At 48.6% G+C, this 18,264-nt stretch overlaps 1 protein-coding gene across 1 annotated transcript in view; it reads left to right on the forward strand.

Moving 5' to 3' along the window:
- The window catches only part of PCDH1 (protocadherin 1), a gene marked incomplete at its 3' end in the record, with an annotated part of 52,692 nt that overhangs the window by 15,681 nt on the left and 18,747 nt on the right, over window positions 1–18,264 (forward strand). Inside the window, exon 4 of the mRNA XM_080353153.1 lies at window positions 11,751–11,970. Coding sequence (XP_080209279.1) covers window positions 11,751–11,970 — 220 coding nt within the window. The remainder of the gene's footprint in view (window positions 1–11,750; window positions 11,971–18,264) is intronic.

Here is an 18,264-nt window from a genome sequence, read left to right on the forward strand (position 1 = left end):
CTCAGCTGCAGTGCTGTTCTCTGCACGCACAGACCAGCCTGGAGCGGGGCCCAGCCCTGCAGCCTGCTTCATCAGGCACCCAAATTCTGGGGTAGAACCTGATTCTGTGGTGGGGTGTGTACCCCAGGCGCTTTGTGGTCCCTCCACCCCAAGAGCAGCCAGGAGGCTGTGCATGGGGTGAAGGGCAGAGGGTGGGATGCAGCTAAAGGGGGTGGAGGGGGTGCTGCTGGGTGAGGACAAAGCTGAGATGTTCTGGGATGGGGTGGAGAGGAGGCTGGGGTAATGAGAGGGTGTGTGATGTAGGGCAGGGTGGGGTGTTGTGCGGGAGAGTGAGGGCTAAAGGATGTGTGGGGCAAAGGAGCAGAGAGCGGCTCCGTCCCTGGGAGCTGTGTCAGCTCAAGGTGGGGAGGGCAGCCCCGGGAGGGCAGAAGCGAAGAGGTGGATGCCATGTGCTCATGTCCCCGGAGCTGCTGCCCACCCAGGACCTCCAGTGTGAATTGTGTGCCAGGGATGTGCAGCTGTGCACGGGCTGACTCGTGTGGGGATGTGCTGAGGAGGATCACAAAGACCAGGAGTTCCCCTGCACAGTTTGTGGGGTCTTGGACAATCAGCCCCTGCAGTACCCTGCCAAATCTCTCTCTTGCAGGCATGATCTTTTGAATGCTGCCCCTGAAGCTGAGCCCTGTGCCAAACCTAAAGCACCTTCCTCCCGCTCCACCCCCACACATACCTGTCATGTGGGAGCACCTGCCAATGAAACCCCAGGTACAGCCAATCTCCATGGGAGACCTGTGCTCCTACCTACTGCCCTGCAAGCCAGCCCATCCACACTCCAGTTACACAACTCAAGCTCTGGCCTTGGGAGAAACCAAGATGGTTGATGGTTATCACTCCAAAAGGGACTCTTACCACAGTCCCCTGCTCCTTTTGTGCCCGAGGAAGCACAGTCTGTTTGGCTGAGGCAGAGGACTGAACATGGGTGAGGAGGAGCCTGGCTGTCGCAGCACAGGCCACCTCTGGCACCTTGGTCTCCCTCTTCTTGTGACCTCTGGCACTGGCTGCAGCATTCATCAGTCCAGCCTGGATGAAGCTCGGTCTTGGTTTCACTAGGGGCCAGGGTCACCTGTGACTCAGATGCACTCAGCCTCTCCCCTGTTGACCTTGTCTTCTCTCTGACTTTCTGGACTTTTCTGGAGGTCTCAGTCTGCATGCTCGAGGATCTGCTTCCCATATCCCACCGACAGGATAGGCTTGTTTTCCTAGTGGGGTTTCCAATTCAGTCCTGTGGTTGAGAGCACAAGAGGAAGAGGAGGTCAGACAAAGGAACAGAAAGAAAACAACTCCCTAAGATCCCTTACAAATATCTCCTAGTTGTTTTGCATCAATATGTCTTCACATGGTGTAAGCTGTTTACTGCCTCAGTCCTTCAGATGGTCACAGGAAAGAGTGGGTGGAAGAGCAGGTTTGTGGCAATGACCTGCTGGGAGGGCAGGAGAACATTATCTTATCATTTCCATCCATTTTGGCATTCACAGTCATGCCTTGGGAATCTTGTCCAAAGATCCCTAATGATGCCCCTGCCCCAGAAGGTAAACATCCTTCTGAGTACCTCTTCATTTGCAAAATACCCACCTACTAATCTACTATCTAAACATGGCAGGGCTGGGTAGCTGGCCGTCATTTTGGGAGGGCAGCAATTCGCCACCTCTCACTTGGAACTGATCCTGCTCCCTAGCAAAGTTGTGGGAGCAGTGTGCCCTGATTCTGCTGCTCCGAGCCATCTCTAAAAGCCCAAGCAACCTGAAAGCCTGGAGCTATTTAGCTCCCATGTGGCCTGGTTTTCGCATGCTCCAAAACTCCCCGATGCTCTTGAGCAGCTGCAAAGCTGCTGCCAAGGGAACTCTAACAGATCCTGTCCCTGCTGTGGGGGGAACTTCTTGTCTGAGCTCGGGACTGAGATCGTGCTCTAAATGTCTTGCTAATGTAATGTCTGATGTTCCTCTTACACTAATCTGTTAATCTTTCTGCTTCTTCATCAAAAGCACTCAAGCTCAGAAGAAAGCAAAATCAGTATTTCAGATGTTTGAAGAGCACTTCGTTATTATTCAGGCTGGGTGAGACCTTTCAGGGTGTTGTGATTCAAGGCCCTGTGAGTGCCTGGAGGAGTTTGGGATGGTTTTCCAAGGATTTCAAGTAGATCACAGTTTATTAGGGACTAATGTCTCTTGCTCAGAGAAGAGAGCTCAGGAACCTTTTCTAATGTCCAGAAAACTTTGCTTGAGCCACAATCTGTCCTCAGCTTGTCCATACCAGGCGGTCCTGTGCCAGTAAGAGTGGTAATGCCAAACCAGTGCAGGTACAATATGTGGCCTTAACAACCCTTACAATATCACTTGTCTTTCCTGTTTGACCTCTCCAAATGAAGGCTTGTCTTAGCCAGTATTATTATTCATCATTAGGTGCAGGCTGGTCACAGACCACTGAAGTGAGGGCTGCCTGTGTCTAGAGTGTGTTGGTGCACATACTTATGGAATAGACACAGTCCCTTGACCAAGCAGGAAAGGCTTCTGCCCTTTGCCTGTAGAAACAGCGGTGGTTAGAAAACAGGGCTGCAATTAGAGGAAAATTTTAAAATTGAAAAAATTCCAGCCAGAATTGTCAACTTTTTTTTTTGTCTTTTGGCTCAAGTCAATCAACGGACATAGGTGTATATAAATATATATATATATACACATATATGTATATAGTAATAATTTCTAAAGGCACATTTCTGACTGACCTTTTTGAATTTAGCTTCATAATTAACACTTGGCTTGAAGTCTGAAGTGAGAGTTACCTTTGCAAGAGCATCATTTTTTCGTTTCTACATGTCAGCAAAGATATGCCCCCTGCCCTAACGCTGAAACAAGAAACTCGCTTGAAAAAAGATCTGATTTCAACAAATTGACATTTTTTTCCATGCAAAGTGTTCTGTTGAAGCATTCCTGCTTATCTCTCTTTTTTTTAGAGTCCTGGCTTGGGACCCCCTGCTCCCCCCAGAGCTTTCAATACTATTTGTCAGCTCCACTGGGTGCAACTGGGAGTCAGATTATCTCATTATTTTCCCAGCATTATTTTCCCACTCTACAGCTGTTGGATTCCTTAAGGGCTTTATTCAAGAGTTAGTCCCTGTCCTGAAACCTTTTTCTCCCTGGGATCTTCAGATGGTTTTAATGTGATTATGAGACCTCCTTCTGTGTCCCGAGCAATTTCCGCTCCATGCCAGCTATCTACAAAATGGCTCTATTATCAGCTTGAAGGTGATAGACATTTCAGGACACCACGGTCAGTCCAATTTAGACATTATTCCATAAAGATTATGACCCCTTTAGATTTTATGATTCACCCTTCAGATGATTTATTTCCATATTTTCCTTTCCAGTGTTCATTTCAACCAAAGAAAAGCCAAATTGCACACCCTTGATGGGCGCAGAGCTCTGATAGGCTGCAAGGTTAGGCAATCTCTGTCCTGAGGCTGTCTAAATGGGTTTCTAATTGCATTAGATCTTGCTATGAGTTAGATAAATTCGATCTGACCAGGCAGGTTGGCACCGAGCTTTGGCGGCTTCTTTGAGCATCATGCAAATTTCAGGAGGCTTCAGGGCACCTATGTGGAGTCAGCCCACATTTTACCCAGATTTATTCATTAAATAGTGCCTCGGGATCTGTTGTCCATTTTAGAATGGCTGTTCTGCTATCATTATTTCAGCAGGACTTGTAGCACCTCTCTTCTGACTGCAAGGTCAGCACTTGCTAGTTATCAGCCATAGAAGCCATGTGAAGAGCCACTTAGAAGAGTGAGCAGTTGCTTTTCTGCTAACACCCGGTGTTGAGAGGTGTGATTCACATGGATTTCTGTATGTCTTTCCTCCAGTTGTGGATTCCTTCTGTAGCTTCATTTGTCAACAGTGAAAGAGCTAAAGGGTTGTTGGGAATAGTCCTCATTTCAGACACTGGCATGGGGATGGACACAGGGATTTGTGGGCAAAGCAGAGCCATCAAACAAGACCTCATGAACCAGATGGACCAGAACTGTCAGCCTCGTTGCTAATGTGTCTTGTGCAACCACAGTAGCTGTGACAGGGGTGACCCCAGGAAGTTGTCAGACTGGTAGATCAGAAAATTGGACCTTTAAGTCTGCGAGTAGTCCTGTCCAGAATTGTCAGTGCTGACTGGGAGACATCACCTTCAATGACATAATTTTGGGAAGGCCTGAACTTTTTTTTTGAATGCAGGAGGTGTCTTACAGGTGTGCATCAACCACAGCTTTGCTTAGAGCAGTGTCCATCTGTCTCCCTCCCTTGTTTGTGCTGGCTGGAGCTCCAGACAGGCAGTTGTCCTGCCTGGTTCCTCCATCCTTTCTTGTCCAAAGCAGAGAGAGACCATGAGACCTGTTCTCTTGCTCTGCACCAGCTCTTTCCTCAATTCCTTTACGTTGTGCCAAAAGGGAGCAGTCTAGTACTGCTGGGAACTGCAGCGCTGGTGTGGTTTGGTCCACTTTACAAAGTGGACACAAGTTAGGCCTTGCGGCTCTGAAAATTTGGACCTGGAGATGCTGTGGCAGGGCAGGGAGGAACCTGTGGGGCAGACAGGATCCCCAGACCATTAAGGGTACCAGAGGGGCACAGGAGGGAGAAGCGCAGCCCTTGAGGAGCAGAGGGTTACCAGAGGTGGCAGGAGGCTGACACAAAGCCAGGGTAGCACCTGCCTTTGCTGCTCATATGTAGACACTTTCCCTCATTGTGCTGCTCTGCCTGCTGCCACGTAGCATTGTGAGCTCTTCACGACACATGCAGGTATGGCAGCCCCGGGTGTGAGTGGGGGTGTAGGAGTAGTGGGGGATACTCTTGGGGGGTTTATTCTCCAAAATTCAATGCAGCAGCTGGACAGTGTGCTGCTGGGATAGCACAGGAAAGAATGGAAAGAGCTATCTGCTCTGACTCCATCCTCACTCTGAAACGCCAGCAGAAGCACACACTGTTGCCCAGACAAGCTGTAAAATGGTTGACTGTTCATGGCCACAAGCTGAGCTTGTGTCCTGTTTCCTAGAGCTCTAGTGTTGCCCTGGATGGTTCTTGACATTTCAGGTCCAGCTTTCCTCGAGGCTTGCCCTGGTTTCCGTGGGCATAATATTCCCCTCAGCCTCCTGCTCTGAAGCCTGTGTTGCATTGTGCCGGAGCTGTGCTCCTCTCCAGACGTGACACTAGCAAATAAAATAATTCCCACATGTAGCAAAGACTCCATACACGAAAAGCTGGATTTGTATAGTTTGGGACATGGTCCCTCGGCTTATCGGGTTTTTTTTAGTAACCAGGGATGTTGCATAGCTTCAGGTCGGTTTGTAAAAGAGAAGGGTTCATGAATTAATCTGAAGTTGACTAACTCATGTACTACAATGGCTCCCTTGTCACTTATTTTTATATTCTGGGCATTGGGTCTGACATTGCCTTTCACTTGCAGCCCTGTGAGTTGCTGCATTGTGGCGGCTGTTGGGGAAGCAAGCTTCTTTGGCAGCTGGCTGAAAGGCCGTTGAGGTTCCTGGCATGTGGGGAGGCACAGGAGCAATCGGAGGCTGCCGGAGGAGCCCATTAGCTGTGGGTCCTGCTTTTGGAGCAGCAGCAAGGTAGTTAAAAATTGTGATATTTCCAACATTCCAGCATTAATCGTCGCTTGCAGTGGGAGCACGGCAGCTCACCTCTGTGGGGGCTGTTGCACCATACCATTCCTGTTGGTAGAAAAAGGGTGCCCTGGGCGAATTTTAATATTTCCTTTGTGGATCAGCGCAATTCCTGGTCTGTCAGATAGGACTGCATCTCCTGCTGCTTGGTCCACGCTGTCTGCGCAGGAGGTGATGCCGTGCATTTAGGGGGAGACAGTGTGACACCCCACAGCCCTGTTCCCTCATAGCACTGCTCTTGTTTTGGCTGAGCTTGTTTTCCCTCAGTTTAGCAAGGAGAATCAGCTTGGTGCAGGTTCCAATGAGAGCTGGGGATGTTTGTGGTGAAAGGAGGAGGCAGGAGGGAGCAGAGTGAGGCTGAAGAGCGACGGGGTCCCCTTAGTTCCCCTCAAGCATCCATGGGTGGGAACCCTCATGGTAGAGAGCATCAGGACAGAGGAGGCCCTTGGCAGGGACTGGTGTTGGGGGGTTTTGGGGTGTGCAGGCAGGACCAGGCGGGCTGGGAAAGGCTCTCAGGGAGAGCCTGAGAAATTTCTTACAAAAACAAGTCCCAGCTACTGTCAGGTAAGCCCAAAAACTGGAACCACTGATGTGACCTTGGCTTCCCTGTTGCAGATGATAGGCTGTGGCAGAGCTGGAACCAGCTTAGAGAAGGGTGGCAGAGCTGGCCGGCCCGGCCTGCCTGGCATCTGCAGGAGGATGGGATGCACAGACCCGCCGGCTGCAGCTCGCAGAGGACACAGCAGAGCAGGGTGCAGTGCAGATCTGTGAAATTGGAAAGGGGTAGAGTGAGGAGCAATTACTCATGTTTTCTCATAACCCTGCAGGTAGGAGAAGTTCAAGGAAAAATTACCAGGCAGCAGATGTAAAACCAAAGGAAAGTGCTTTCCACACAGCACACAGGCAGAGAGTTCATTGCTGCAGGATGCTGCGGAGGCCAAAAGCAGGTGTGGACTCAAAAAGGCGTGAGAGCACTTCACAGAGGATAGAGGTCATTAAACCTATGAGCTGCAAATGATTCCTTGCTCAGGAAAAGAATCCTGAGCTGCAGCACAACAGAGACCCGCAGGATTTACCAGGGGATGAACGTCTTCATCAGAGCATCCGCTGATGCCGGAGGCAGCTGTCGGTGCTGGTGCTCCCTGCAGAAAGTGTGGGACGGGGGCTCGGTTTGCTCCTCAGATGTACAGGCAGCTCTGCCCATCAGGAATACAACAGCAAGCACTGGGGAGCCCTTGAAAGGAGTTTTTTCAAAGAGCCACAATTCCTCAGCTAACAAAATAGATGGCTTTGCCTCAAATCCCATTCTAGCACAGTGGCAAAGTGGAGACAGCATTTAGAAACCGAAAAACAATAAGTACTGGGGGGAAAAAAATGGGAAAAGGGAGGGAGTGTATAGCAATTAGTAGAAATGAGTAGTTACAGAATGTAGAAAATTGACAAGGAAAGCAAAAAACATTTGGGGAAAATCGATTTTGACAAGTTAAACACAATAAGGAGTACTTTAAAAAATGTGCTAGGAAGAGGTGGAATCCAGTAATTGTCATTTCCAAATGGAGATTGCAAAATTGTTAATTATGTAGAAAAATGCAGAAGTATTCAATGAATAGTTGTAGTAATTTGGACTGAGACATAACAATGTAGGATGCAGTACCTGCCAATGCATCTGTAACCAGCAAAGACGTTAAAAATACCATCTCCTTGAACTAGTGATATTTGAAATAATCAAATAAAATAATTTGCGACAAAGAGTCTTAAAATGTCTGGTGGAGAAACTCTCTGATCCGGGTGTGCCAGTGGAGCTGGAGACCCCAGGGTGGGCCAGGAGGAATGGGGGGACAGTGACACCATGAGCTAGCTGCAATAATGATGGGGCTGCTATGTGCAGCACACACTGTCCTCACTAGCCCCGGGGAACGACTGGATTAATAGCTGAGGCAGGAAACTCGATGATGGAAATAGCACTGACGTCAGTCAACGCAGTTTGATGGGGAGGGATACTGGGCAGTGTCATTACATGACAGGTTCAGCTCTTAAACCTTTCCTAAGGCATCTGCTCCTGGCCACCGTGAGGAACAGGATCTGCTCGAGGCTAAAGCAGCAGAGCTGGTTTTGTGTTTGGTGTGAGATTACAATGTGCAGCTGATTGACTTGGAGTTTGATCAAGATGCCGAGTTGATAATGCGTTATGTTATGACTATTATTATTTTGAATTAACACTACTCATTATAAGTAAAGCATTGTTAGATAGATGAAGATCTGGTTTATCAACAGCTTAGAGAAGAAAAGCAGTCATTGGCTGGGAGTCCTCGTGGAACGAGGTTCTCCTGGAGGAGCTCTTCGGCAGTAGTACTGTGCCCGCTGCCATTCAGTGTTGTAATCAATGATCTGGAAGTAAATATAAAATCACCACTGATAAAATTTGCAGCTGACAAGGAGATTGGTGGAGTGGGAGATCATGATGAGGATAGAGCAGTCATGCAGAGCAATCTAGATTGCTTGGTAAACTGGGCCCATTTAAACAAAGTACATTTTAACACAATCAAATGCAAGGCTGTACATTGAGAAGTAGAAAAGGCTGGGTTATATCCTGGAAAGCATTTGCTTTAAAATGGATTTAGGGGTCTCACTGCATGAGTAACTCAGCATGAGCACTCACAGCGCTCCTGCCAAAGGGCTAATGCAGTCCTTAGGTGGAAAAACCTGAGACACAGGAGGAGAAGCGAGGCTCTGCAGAAAGCCCTGGTGAGATGGCACCAGCAGCCCTGGGGGGATCAGCTCTGATGAGGAACGGGGAAAATCTGGGGCAGGTAAGGATGACGGCCAAAACACTGATTTTCTGGGTTGCAGTTTGAGACCTAAGGAACCTGGTTTGTTTAACATCTCAAAAAGAAGATTGAGGGGTACCTTGATTGCACTGTACAAGCAACTTCTTGTGTGGAAAATACTGTGTGCTGAAAGACTCTTTAACCTAGCAGAGGAAGGTCAAACAAAACCCAATTTCTGTAAGTCAGTGCCAGAGAAATAGATTCAGTGTCTTTCCATGACTCCAGAACAAGGCTTCTCCTTGGAAGTGGAGCGCTTCAGCCAGACAGGAGCTACTATGGTTTTTGAAGGGCATTGATCACAGCATGGTAGGGACCGTGCGGAGCACAAAGTGGGCACCTACCCCATCAGTGCCATGCTGCCGTGCATGGGGGAGTGGGGTTGAGTGTGGATTTTCTTTGCCCTGCAGTGAGAAGAAGAATCCTTTCAAAGGGCTGCCAGTCAGGATCTGACATTTAAAGGAGGTGTTTTTTAGGTAAAAGCGATGTTATTTGGAAGGAGACCCCTCAGGGGAGGGATAGTAGCTGTCACAGGCTGGGTTTCTGAGGCTGTTTGTTTCTATTATTGCAGGCACCCCAAGGAGCCCTAGTTGTTTGTCTGGGGTTTTACAAGCACAGAGCAAAAGCAGAAGCTTCGAGCTGGGGATAAGACACAGTGATGGAGGAAAGCAGCGTCAGACAGGCAGTCGGGTGCAGGACGAGGCTGTGGGACGGCATTGCGGGGCACAGTGGGCAGTAACTGTGAAGGTTTTTACAGGCTTGACACAGCTGCCCAGTCTACCAAGTGGGCTGCGAGATGAACTCAGGGGGCCTGCTCACAATTCTGCTGCAGACAGGACTGCCTTGACCTCACCTCCTCCAGAGCTGGACACAAAGACCTCTCAGAGGGGCTTGCCTGTCCCTTCATGACGAGGATTGCACCGTCTGCTTGGGCAATCTATTGCACTTGGCTACACCTACCATTGTGTTTTTTTTCCAAGTGGCGAACCTCAGTTTTCCTTGCTGAAGGTGAAGGCTATTCTTTCTTGTTTGTCCACGGCAAAAAGCAGCAGCTTTCTCTTTGCAGAAGGCTTTTATGAGCTTGGTGACTGCTGCCTTTGGTTTCTCCTCCCCAAACCAGTTTGCTCAGTCTTCTCATCATTCATAATGGTTTCTAACAGCTCCTTGTTTCGGTTCTGCTCTGCTTAACTGGTGCACATGTTCTTGAAACTGGTGACTGGACTGGACACAGTTCTGTTGCTGAAGTCCTACTTGAGCCCAACAGATCAGGGAGATCAGCCAGATCCTCGTGTGACTCAAAGACAACGTGCCTGCTTACGCATCCCAATATAGATGCATTTTTTGTTGAGAGATTGACGCCATTGACAGACAGTCGAGCCGTGATCTGTTGTAACCCCCAATCCTTCAGCCAGCCTGCTGCTTGCATGGTGATTATTTTTTCCAAGTGTGCAAATGTGACAGATATATTCCACATCTGTCATCCAAGCAGTTAATGAAAATACAGGCTAGCAACAGACTCGGGACACAACTCGAAGAATTTCATTTGATACATTGTCCCAGCTGAAAGGCCTGTCTTCAGTAATTACTTTCTGAATACAACTTTCTAAATGCTTTGCATCCGCCCTGCAGTGAATTGCACTATATTACCTAAGCAGAGAAGTACTATGCTGCACCTACAGTGTTTTCCTGCATTACTTATGAGAATATTGTCTAAAATAGTGTCAAAAAAACTTCCTAAAGTCAAAATATAACATTTGCTGCTCCTCCTCCATCCACAAGGCTTGATGTCTTTTCAAAGGAAGAAGTTCAATAGCTTGACATGTTTGTTTGTGACAAACCTACAGTGGCTGTTACTCATTTTCTTGTTATCTTGTAGGTACTTACAAAGAGTTCTTTTATCTGTTTCAGTATTTTTCCAGGAACTGAAATTAAGCTAACTGTTTTATAATTCTCCAACTCTTCTTTTTTCTCATCTTTAAAGACAGACGCTATTTTAGCTCACTTCTAGTCTTCTGGAAGCTCCCTGATTCTCTACAAATTCTTAAAAAAAAAAAAAAAAAAATCCCTAACAGCTCTGAAGTTACTTAAATCAGGTCTCTAAGCACCTGGGGTGAATTTAATCAGGTCCAACCAACCTAAAAGCAGCTGGCTCATCTAAATGCTCCCTGTGTGTTCCTTCCATCAGTTAGTCTCAATTCCTTCCCCTTCCTCATTGGTGCTAGCTGTGTGGGACGCCTGATTGCCACTCAGTTGTAGTAAAGACATCAGCAAAAAGGTATTCAGCCTAAATGGTGTGTTGGTGCCTCTCTGATTGCCTTCAGATCCCCATCAAATAGCTCCTTTCTTGGGCTCCTACCTACCTGTGTGGTGATTTTGTGCCTTTTTCTTTCTACTGGTATTTGTGTTTCTTTCTCTGTGCTCATCATCCTGCTCTTGCCCTATGAACTTGTGCTACCCTTTCCACTCCTCGATAATCTCAACAAAGAAGGATTTTATGGAAGGATTTGGGGAGGATAATGATGTGGCTTAATGGCTGTTTGCTGGGAGTTCCTCCCAAGCATGAGGCAAAGCTGGGGAGAGAAAGTGTGAAGTAGGGTCTTTGAAATGTTTAACAAGCAGACAAAAGAAGCAATGGTGACCGTTGATGGAGAACATAATAGGATGAAAGATGGTGTCAGGCCAGGGGCTGGAAGGTGAGGGATGATGTCACCATAGCTCTGTGCTGGGCAGTGATCCCATCAGTGAGGCTCTGGGAGAGTTGGGCTGGGCCAGGTGCATCTCTGAGAGCATCAAGGGTTCATGCAGAATCTGAGTGCGGAGTGGGCACCCCAAAGGAAGCGTTGGGGACCAGTAATTCAGGATGCTGTGCTAACAGGTGTCCTTTCTGGAGTCTGCCTGTCACGGGAGAGGGCATCTGCTTGAGGTCGCTTCTGGGTGAAAGAGGAGGCTGTGGCACATGCCGTGGTGAGAGCTGCTGGGTCAGGGAGCACAGGGACCATGCAAAGTGTGCTCCCTGCATAGGGTGGTGTCTGATGGCATGCTGTTGGCTGGAGTGGAGCCCGGGTACTGTGTCTGTGGGCTGGCTGTGGGGGGCTGATGATGGTCCCTGCTGCTGTGCTCTGCCTCTGTTTAGGGGTCAGGTTTGATGACATCGCCTTTGCCTTCATCTGCTGAGTGGGTGATGCAACAGCTATTTTCTTCTCTCACAGTTACCTCATCGCCGAGTGACATTCTCTGCAGCCAGCCAGGCTCAGGACCTGCAGGATCCCTCCCAGCACAGCTACTATGACAGCGGGCTGGAAGAGTCAGAAACCCCAAGCAGCAAATCATCGTCGGGGCCCCGCATCGGGCCACTAGCCCTGCCTGAGGATCACTATGAACGCACCACGCCTGATGGCAGCATCGGGGAGATGGAGCACCCTGAGAATGGTAGGTGCTCGTGACACATGTGCTTGCCCCCTCCTCAGGGACCCTGTGCCCAAAGCTCTTCATCTTCAGTGCTGCACCTTCCCTTGGTGTGAGTGAGATGGGGTGAGAAGCTTGGTTGGGACAGGCTTACCATGCACAAGTTTGGTGGGGCTGGGAGGCTGGAGAAGAGAGCAGCAAAGACTCGGTAGGGAGGGAAGAGGCGGATGAGGGTGAGGAGGTCTGGGGGAGGCCAGGAGATGAGGGACTGAGAAGAGCTGAGGAAACAGAAGGGTTTGGTGGGCAGAAGATGGGTTTGGTATGATGTAGACAGAGATCCCAACAGAATAGTCTGAGATGGCAGCACAGACGGCATGTGGAGGGAGTTGTAGCCCAGACGATGGTGAGTCAGGTGGTCCTGTGGTTGCCTGTCCCCGTGGCAGGGCAGGGGTGTGTGGGTGGTTGGGTGTCATGCAGCTGTCCGTGCTGTGGTGGGTGTCAAGCCAGGGTAGTTTCCTGGGGAGCAAAGGGGGAGAGCAGGTTTAGTGGTACAGACTGGGGCAAGGAGGTACATGGAGTAGAGGATCAGACAGTGTGGTGGTGGTAAACCTGAGAGTGACGTGTCCTGCCTTCATTGGGCCCTTCAGGTCACCTCCTGCTCAGGTCCACCTTTACCTGAGAACCCCACGGAGGTGTTTGCAATCTCACTACAGGAGAGCTGGCTTTCCCCTGCCCTGGCACAGCTTCAACCCCAGTTCTGCTCCTTGTGCTGCCTCTGTGCTACCTGCCTACCCTCAACCAACCCAATCCCCAAGACATCTTCTCTGGTCATCTTAAGTTGCTTCCTTGGATTTGGCTCTGGCTGTGCACATAACATCTACTTTCTTATACCTGCTGCCTTTTGTGCTCTTGTATTGAGGGGAGGTTGCATTGGAGATGATAAGTTCAAAGAAACTGCTGGGAGGGAAAACAAGGAGGTGCAAAGGGTCCTCTTGAAGTCTCCTTCTACTTCTGGGAGCAACCTTGACTTTGAGACAGGTCTGGATGTGCTGTGAAAATGGCTGAGAGTGTGTTCAGCTGGTTTAAGGAGCTTCAAACCTGCTGGGTCCTTCATGAAGGAAGGCAGGGGAGACAGGGTAATTTTTGGTCTTGAAGGTCTAGTGGAACATCTCTGCCCTCTTCCCAGGTTAGATCCTGGAGTAACACTGGAGTTCACTACGCTGCAACCATCAAAGCAAGGCATGGTTGTGCCAGGTCTGGCAGAGTTTTCCAAAGCATTTGTTGCTCTTGCAATATGAGGCACCGTCCTATCTAGGAGTGTCATGCAGATCACTTTATCCCCGAAAGTGCCAGCCAGTCAGCTGGCCAGAGCAGTGTGGAGAGGTTCCAGAAGTCCCTGCTTCAGGATGACAGTAGTGGATTTCCCAAGTGCCCTTGAATACTAGTCAGGTGCCTGCAAGAGAGGCTTGATGGACTTGTGGGCAAGTAGGTGCCACATGGCTGTGTTGAAGGATACACCACGTCTGTGGTGTTGATGGAGCTGGAAGAGGAAAGTTTGAGCCCCTGAAGGTGTCAGGCAACCCAGAGACCATGAGGGAGGAACAGGGCTAAGACTAGAAAGGGGAGAAAGAGAGGAGGACATGGAAGTTCTGCAGCAGGAGATGGAGGGAAGAGAGGGCTGCCTGTGGTCCTTGGGATGTCCATTGTCTGCCTGATGGGTATGGGGAGACCCGAGGATAGCTAGGAGACACTGCCCGGGTCAGTGGCTGTCACAGAGAGAGCACATGGGCATGTGTCCCTACCCACAGCATCACAAAACCCAACTTCTCCTATAAATTAGGTAGCTCTGTTCCTTTGCACAAGAGACCCTGTGTATGTTCACAGCCCAGGAGGACAGAAATCACCAAACACCTACCCACAAACAAATCCATGTGTGATACGATGTGCAAAGGCTCCCAGGGGACAACTGTAACCCCATTCTGCTTGCTGTTCCCCAGCCTGTCCTGGCTTGGATCCCTTCATGTGGCAATGGTTGGGAACCAGGCTCTGGTACCTCCAGCAGCTGCCCTGACCTGGATCAACCCAGTTCAGTGCAGAGGCCATGGCACGCCAGGGCTCTGAGGAATCCAACAGCATTAACTCTAGTCAGCCCTGGTGCTCTGCAGATAATCTGGCAACGGCAGTTCAATCAACTCGAAGGACTATGGTCAGGGTCATGATCTGTTAAGCAGACCATTAGGGGACCCTGGCACCAGGCCAGGTGATTCGAAGATGATGAGTTGCTGGTCGTATTATATCAATTCATCAGAGTTGTGTTTTGCATGGTCTGTGTGCCCAAGATGAGGCACATCAGACCTTTCTGTAGTGCAAACAAGAACTCTCTGTCTTCTCTGTCCAGAGAAGGGTCATGTTTTGCTTCCTGCAAAGAGTGTCCAGTGAAGTTGGGACCTCCATGACCTTTTGGGGTGCTGTCTCACCATGCCTCTGTCTATGCCTCTGGAGGTGCTCAAGCAGCAACAGCCCCTCAAAGAGGTCAGATTTTGGTTTTTTTTTTTTTCATGAGGCTGAGAAGACTTAGCCATTCTTGACCTTGTATTAAACTGAAGAGACTAATTGGATCCCATACACTCTATCTTGCGGCACGAGCGCAAGACTGACACAACTGTGCATTTTCTAGGCTTTCATCTAGTTATAAATATCCAACATAACAGGGCTTCCATTGCTTTCTCCAGGAGATTATCCCTGCAGCCGAACCAATCTGATAAGCAAGTATGCAAGGCTATTTATAGCTTTTCAACTAGAAGACAGATCCATGCCTTTTCTTTGTAGATGGTTCTTCACTTGATTAACATACATATCAGTGTCCTCCTTTTTTTGGACACCTTTTACTGTGCAGACTGCAGTAAAATGCTGTATTGCAGGGGCTGAGCCAGGTCCTTTGCAGGAGGAATTACAATATTTCTGATTAAGACTTCTCCAGTATCTTGGCACTGATGTGCCAGCTCCTCAGTCATCCCAGGCATTTGTCATCCATGGTATTTTACCTAGCTGCCCACTGTTTCCTCTCCAACATTTTACCATGCTGTTATCCACTTCTGTGGGGTACACTGAGCTGGGAGCTGAGCTGAGTCTCCCACCCATTGCTTTTGCTAAAGACATCTGCTCTCCCTGTATCACAGATTTGCTTTAGTTGGAAGGAGCCTGGGAGTGATTCTGCACTGCAGAGGATCTGTCCTGCCATAATGCACGCAGAGCTTGGATTATGAAAGTGCCAGTCTCATTGATGATGAAGAGAATTTAGTAAGATTACAGGACCAAATATGTGCAATTTAGGAAATGTTACATGATGGCTGTTTCACTCCATCCCTATGTGGTACATGGGTACCTGTGATGACAATATATTGGATGAAGCATTTCTGAATTGTGTTCTTCAGCCCACAGAACAGGGTCAAATATTTAAACAGTTTTATCCCCATTATTTAAAGTGGAGACCCCATACCATTTTTAGTGCATGCCGTTACAACATCGCACTAAACTTGTAATTAACAATCATCTCATCAGCTTTTGCAATGCACTTAGTGCAGTAGTATCTGTACTTCACAGATGTTAATGAGTTTATCCTCACAGCTCTCCTTCCAGGGAAGAAATTCCACCATAGGTGGGGAATAAAACAGAAAATGATAATCTGCATTTCGGAGATGTCTGCTAGCTCTGGGTGCCCCCCTGGATGAGCAGGCAGCTCCTCGGTCTGCTCTTTTCAGTAGGCGAAAGCTGCCCAAGGGTGCCAGTGCTCCTAAGCCGCAAGGCAGGTCTCCAGCTGCTCTTGGACAGTGAAGCCGAGGCTGCATTGACCACCTCCAGGCAGCTGCTGACGCACGAGGTGTGAGGAGCATGGCTTTGGGACTTCGTGGCAGAGCTCGATGCAAAACCCTCGCCTAGTTTATAGCCATAGGCTTTTCTGGCGAATCCAGCCTTTTTCTCATGGTATCCTACCTCCTCTGTATACCTCAGCACAGCTTGACCAAATGAATTGAGATACCATATCCAGAGTTTGACTACTGGACTCAATAAAACCCTTTCAGTCCAGATTTTTCTTTGCTCTGAGAAAGAGTGGTAGATTGATGCATTGTAAAGCCAGAAGCAGCAGCTTGTCTAACCCCTGTGTGACACAGGCCATAGAATTTCACCCTGTGATTTTTGCATCTCACCATGGTTGAGTAGGAGAGCTCCCTTTGGAAAGATCTCATTTTGATAGCAGATTGCAAGTGATGGTAATTATGCAAGACCCCTGGTGAGCCCTTCCAGGGATAGGTTCCCTCTGCCCTCAGTTTCACAAGCCTCCACTTAAATTCTACTCGAGCTGCTCTAGCTCTCATTTCTTTCTATCGAATCTTACGATGTTGGAAGACACCTCACTTCATGTGTACTTGTAGATCACATGTAAGCAAGTCAACGTTTAAAGTTCTCTTTGATGCTTTCAAAAACTGAGTCAAGTCCCTTACCGTGAGCAGAGCCAAGGCAAGGCAGTTTGGCAGCTGGGTCTCTCTTCCTTTCCTCCCACCCTTCCTTGGGCTCCTCCCAGCCTTTGCCATCTGCTCATGACGCCACCACAGACCTGCAGCCCCATTCCTGAGCAGCAGCAACATCTGGCACATCTTGGATGGATGTGCTGCTTTTTGGCAACCCTTGCAAAGGCAGCCTGGGGAGATTTTTTTCCTCCTGCTCCCCTTTGCTACACTTCTGGTTATAGTTCAAGTCTTCCATTCCCTCATGTCATTTTTTTCTCTGCATGGTCGCCAATTTGCCAACAACATTTTAGCAGTGTGGATGTGTCCAGATGATAGCCTGCAGCTCTCCAGCAGCACTCGGTGGCATCCATAGCAGCACCAGGCACAGAGATAATGTCACTGCTAGTGTGTCTTTTCGTGGTCTCCCCACAGGCATGTGTGTCCATCGCACGCAAACAGCTGCTTCTGGCTAACACTGGGCTGTGCGTGCACCCTGCAGTGTCACTGCACCTTGAGAAGGTGGGTGGCTCAGCAGAGGACTCCCAAGCCAACGCTCCCTTTTTGCTGTTCGGAGTAATTATATGGATTTGCAGCACTGAGCAGCCGCTACCTCCTGCCTTCTGCTTGGTGTCCGTCTGGTTACCAGCTTCTTCTTAAGGTTCTCACTGCGATTGTTGTTCAGCTCCTTCCAGCTAGCAGATGGGACAAAACAAATTACTTTCTGTCTCCTCCTCTGTCAGGGTGAAGTCTCTAGATCTTAAAACCTATTCTTCTTTTTTTGTATTATCTTTAAATGTCCCTTTTGTCTTGCAGAAAGTCAGTCTTCAGGATTTTTTTTTCCAAACGTGCCCTGCAGCATTTTTGCTTTGTTGCAGAGCGCTGAGGAATGCCTTTGACTGGGCTCCCATCTGGGATGCAGGATTTCAGCTAGCTCTGTGTCGTTCCTGGTCAAACACTGGTGAGCCCAGATTGGATGTCTGGTACAGAGCCCTCTTTGTTACTGAAAGATCTCACACCTTGTGGGAGAAAACCGAGGGTATGGTCTAGGATAGGATAAATGCTGCTGTCCATGGAATAAATAAAGATGTCCTCTGGCTGTGACCGTGCACCGGTCTGCCCTTTGCTGACTGACAACCAGCAGGTCACACATCTGACCGGCTGAAGACTATTGGCTTGTGTTTGCCTGGTGCTTAGACTTCTCTCTAGCTGAGATACTGTGGGATTTTTTAAAGTGATTTGCAGCCATTTCCTTTTTAGCACTGACTATTGACATCAGGGCTGGAATTTCTTACTGTAGATGTTTTGTCATTGCTAGTAGTTTCCAAGTCCTGCTCTTGTTTAGGGTATGCATACACTCTGTGACCATCTGCTGCATCTCATCTGCTTCAGCAAATTATGTCTGGGTTTCTCAGTGATCCTCAGCTCTAAAGGCATCTGCATTTCTTCGTAAGAAATTGTGAGCTTCTCTATTTTCTTCACTTAATATTGGTTCATCCCCAAAGGCAGCTTTTGATTTTCCTAATCGCTGCTGAAGAGAGATGTGGGAAAAGATTCTTATCATGAGACATAACATCCGACAGATTGCAAATGGTCATGGATTACACCATCTTGGTTTCAACATGCCGTTTCTGTCTCAGCTGTAATTGCAAACTTGTTCTCACCCTATTTCTTCCTTTCCATATTTTCCAGCACCCGTGTTTGGGTAAACTCTTACGAAAGAGCTGTTCAGAGCAGTTGTGGCGTGTCGTGTCAACCAGGTCACCTTCCTAATTGTACCAAGGATCCCAGGGTAAACAGGGTACAACTATTT

The sequence above is a fragment of the Nesoenas mayeri genome, assembly GCF_963082525.1.
Source record: "Nesoenas mayeri genome assembly, chromosome: 14".
In the NCBI taxonomy this organism is placed as follows: Eukaryota; Metazoa; Chordata; class Aves; order Columbiformes; family Columbidae; genus Nesoenas; species Nesoenas mayeri.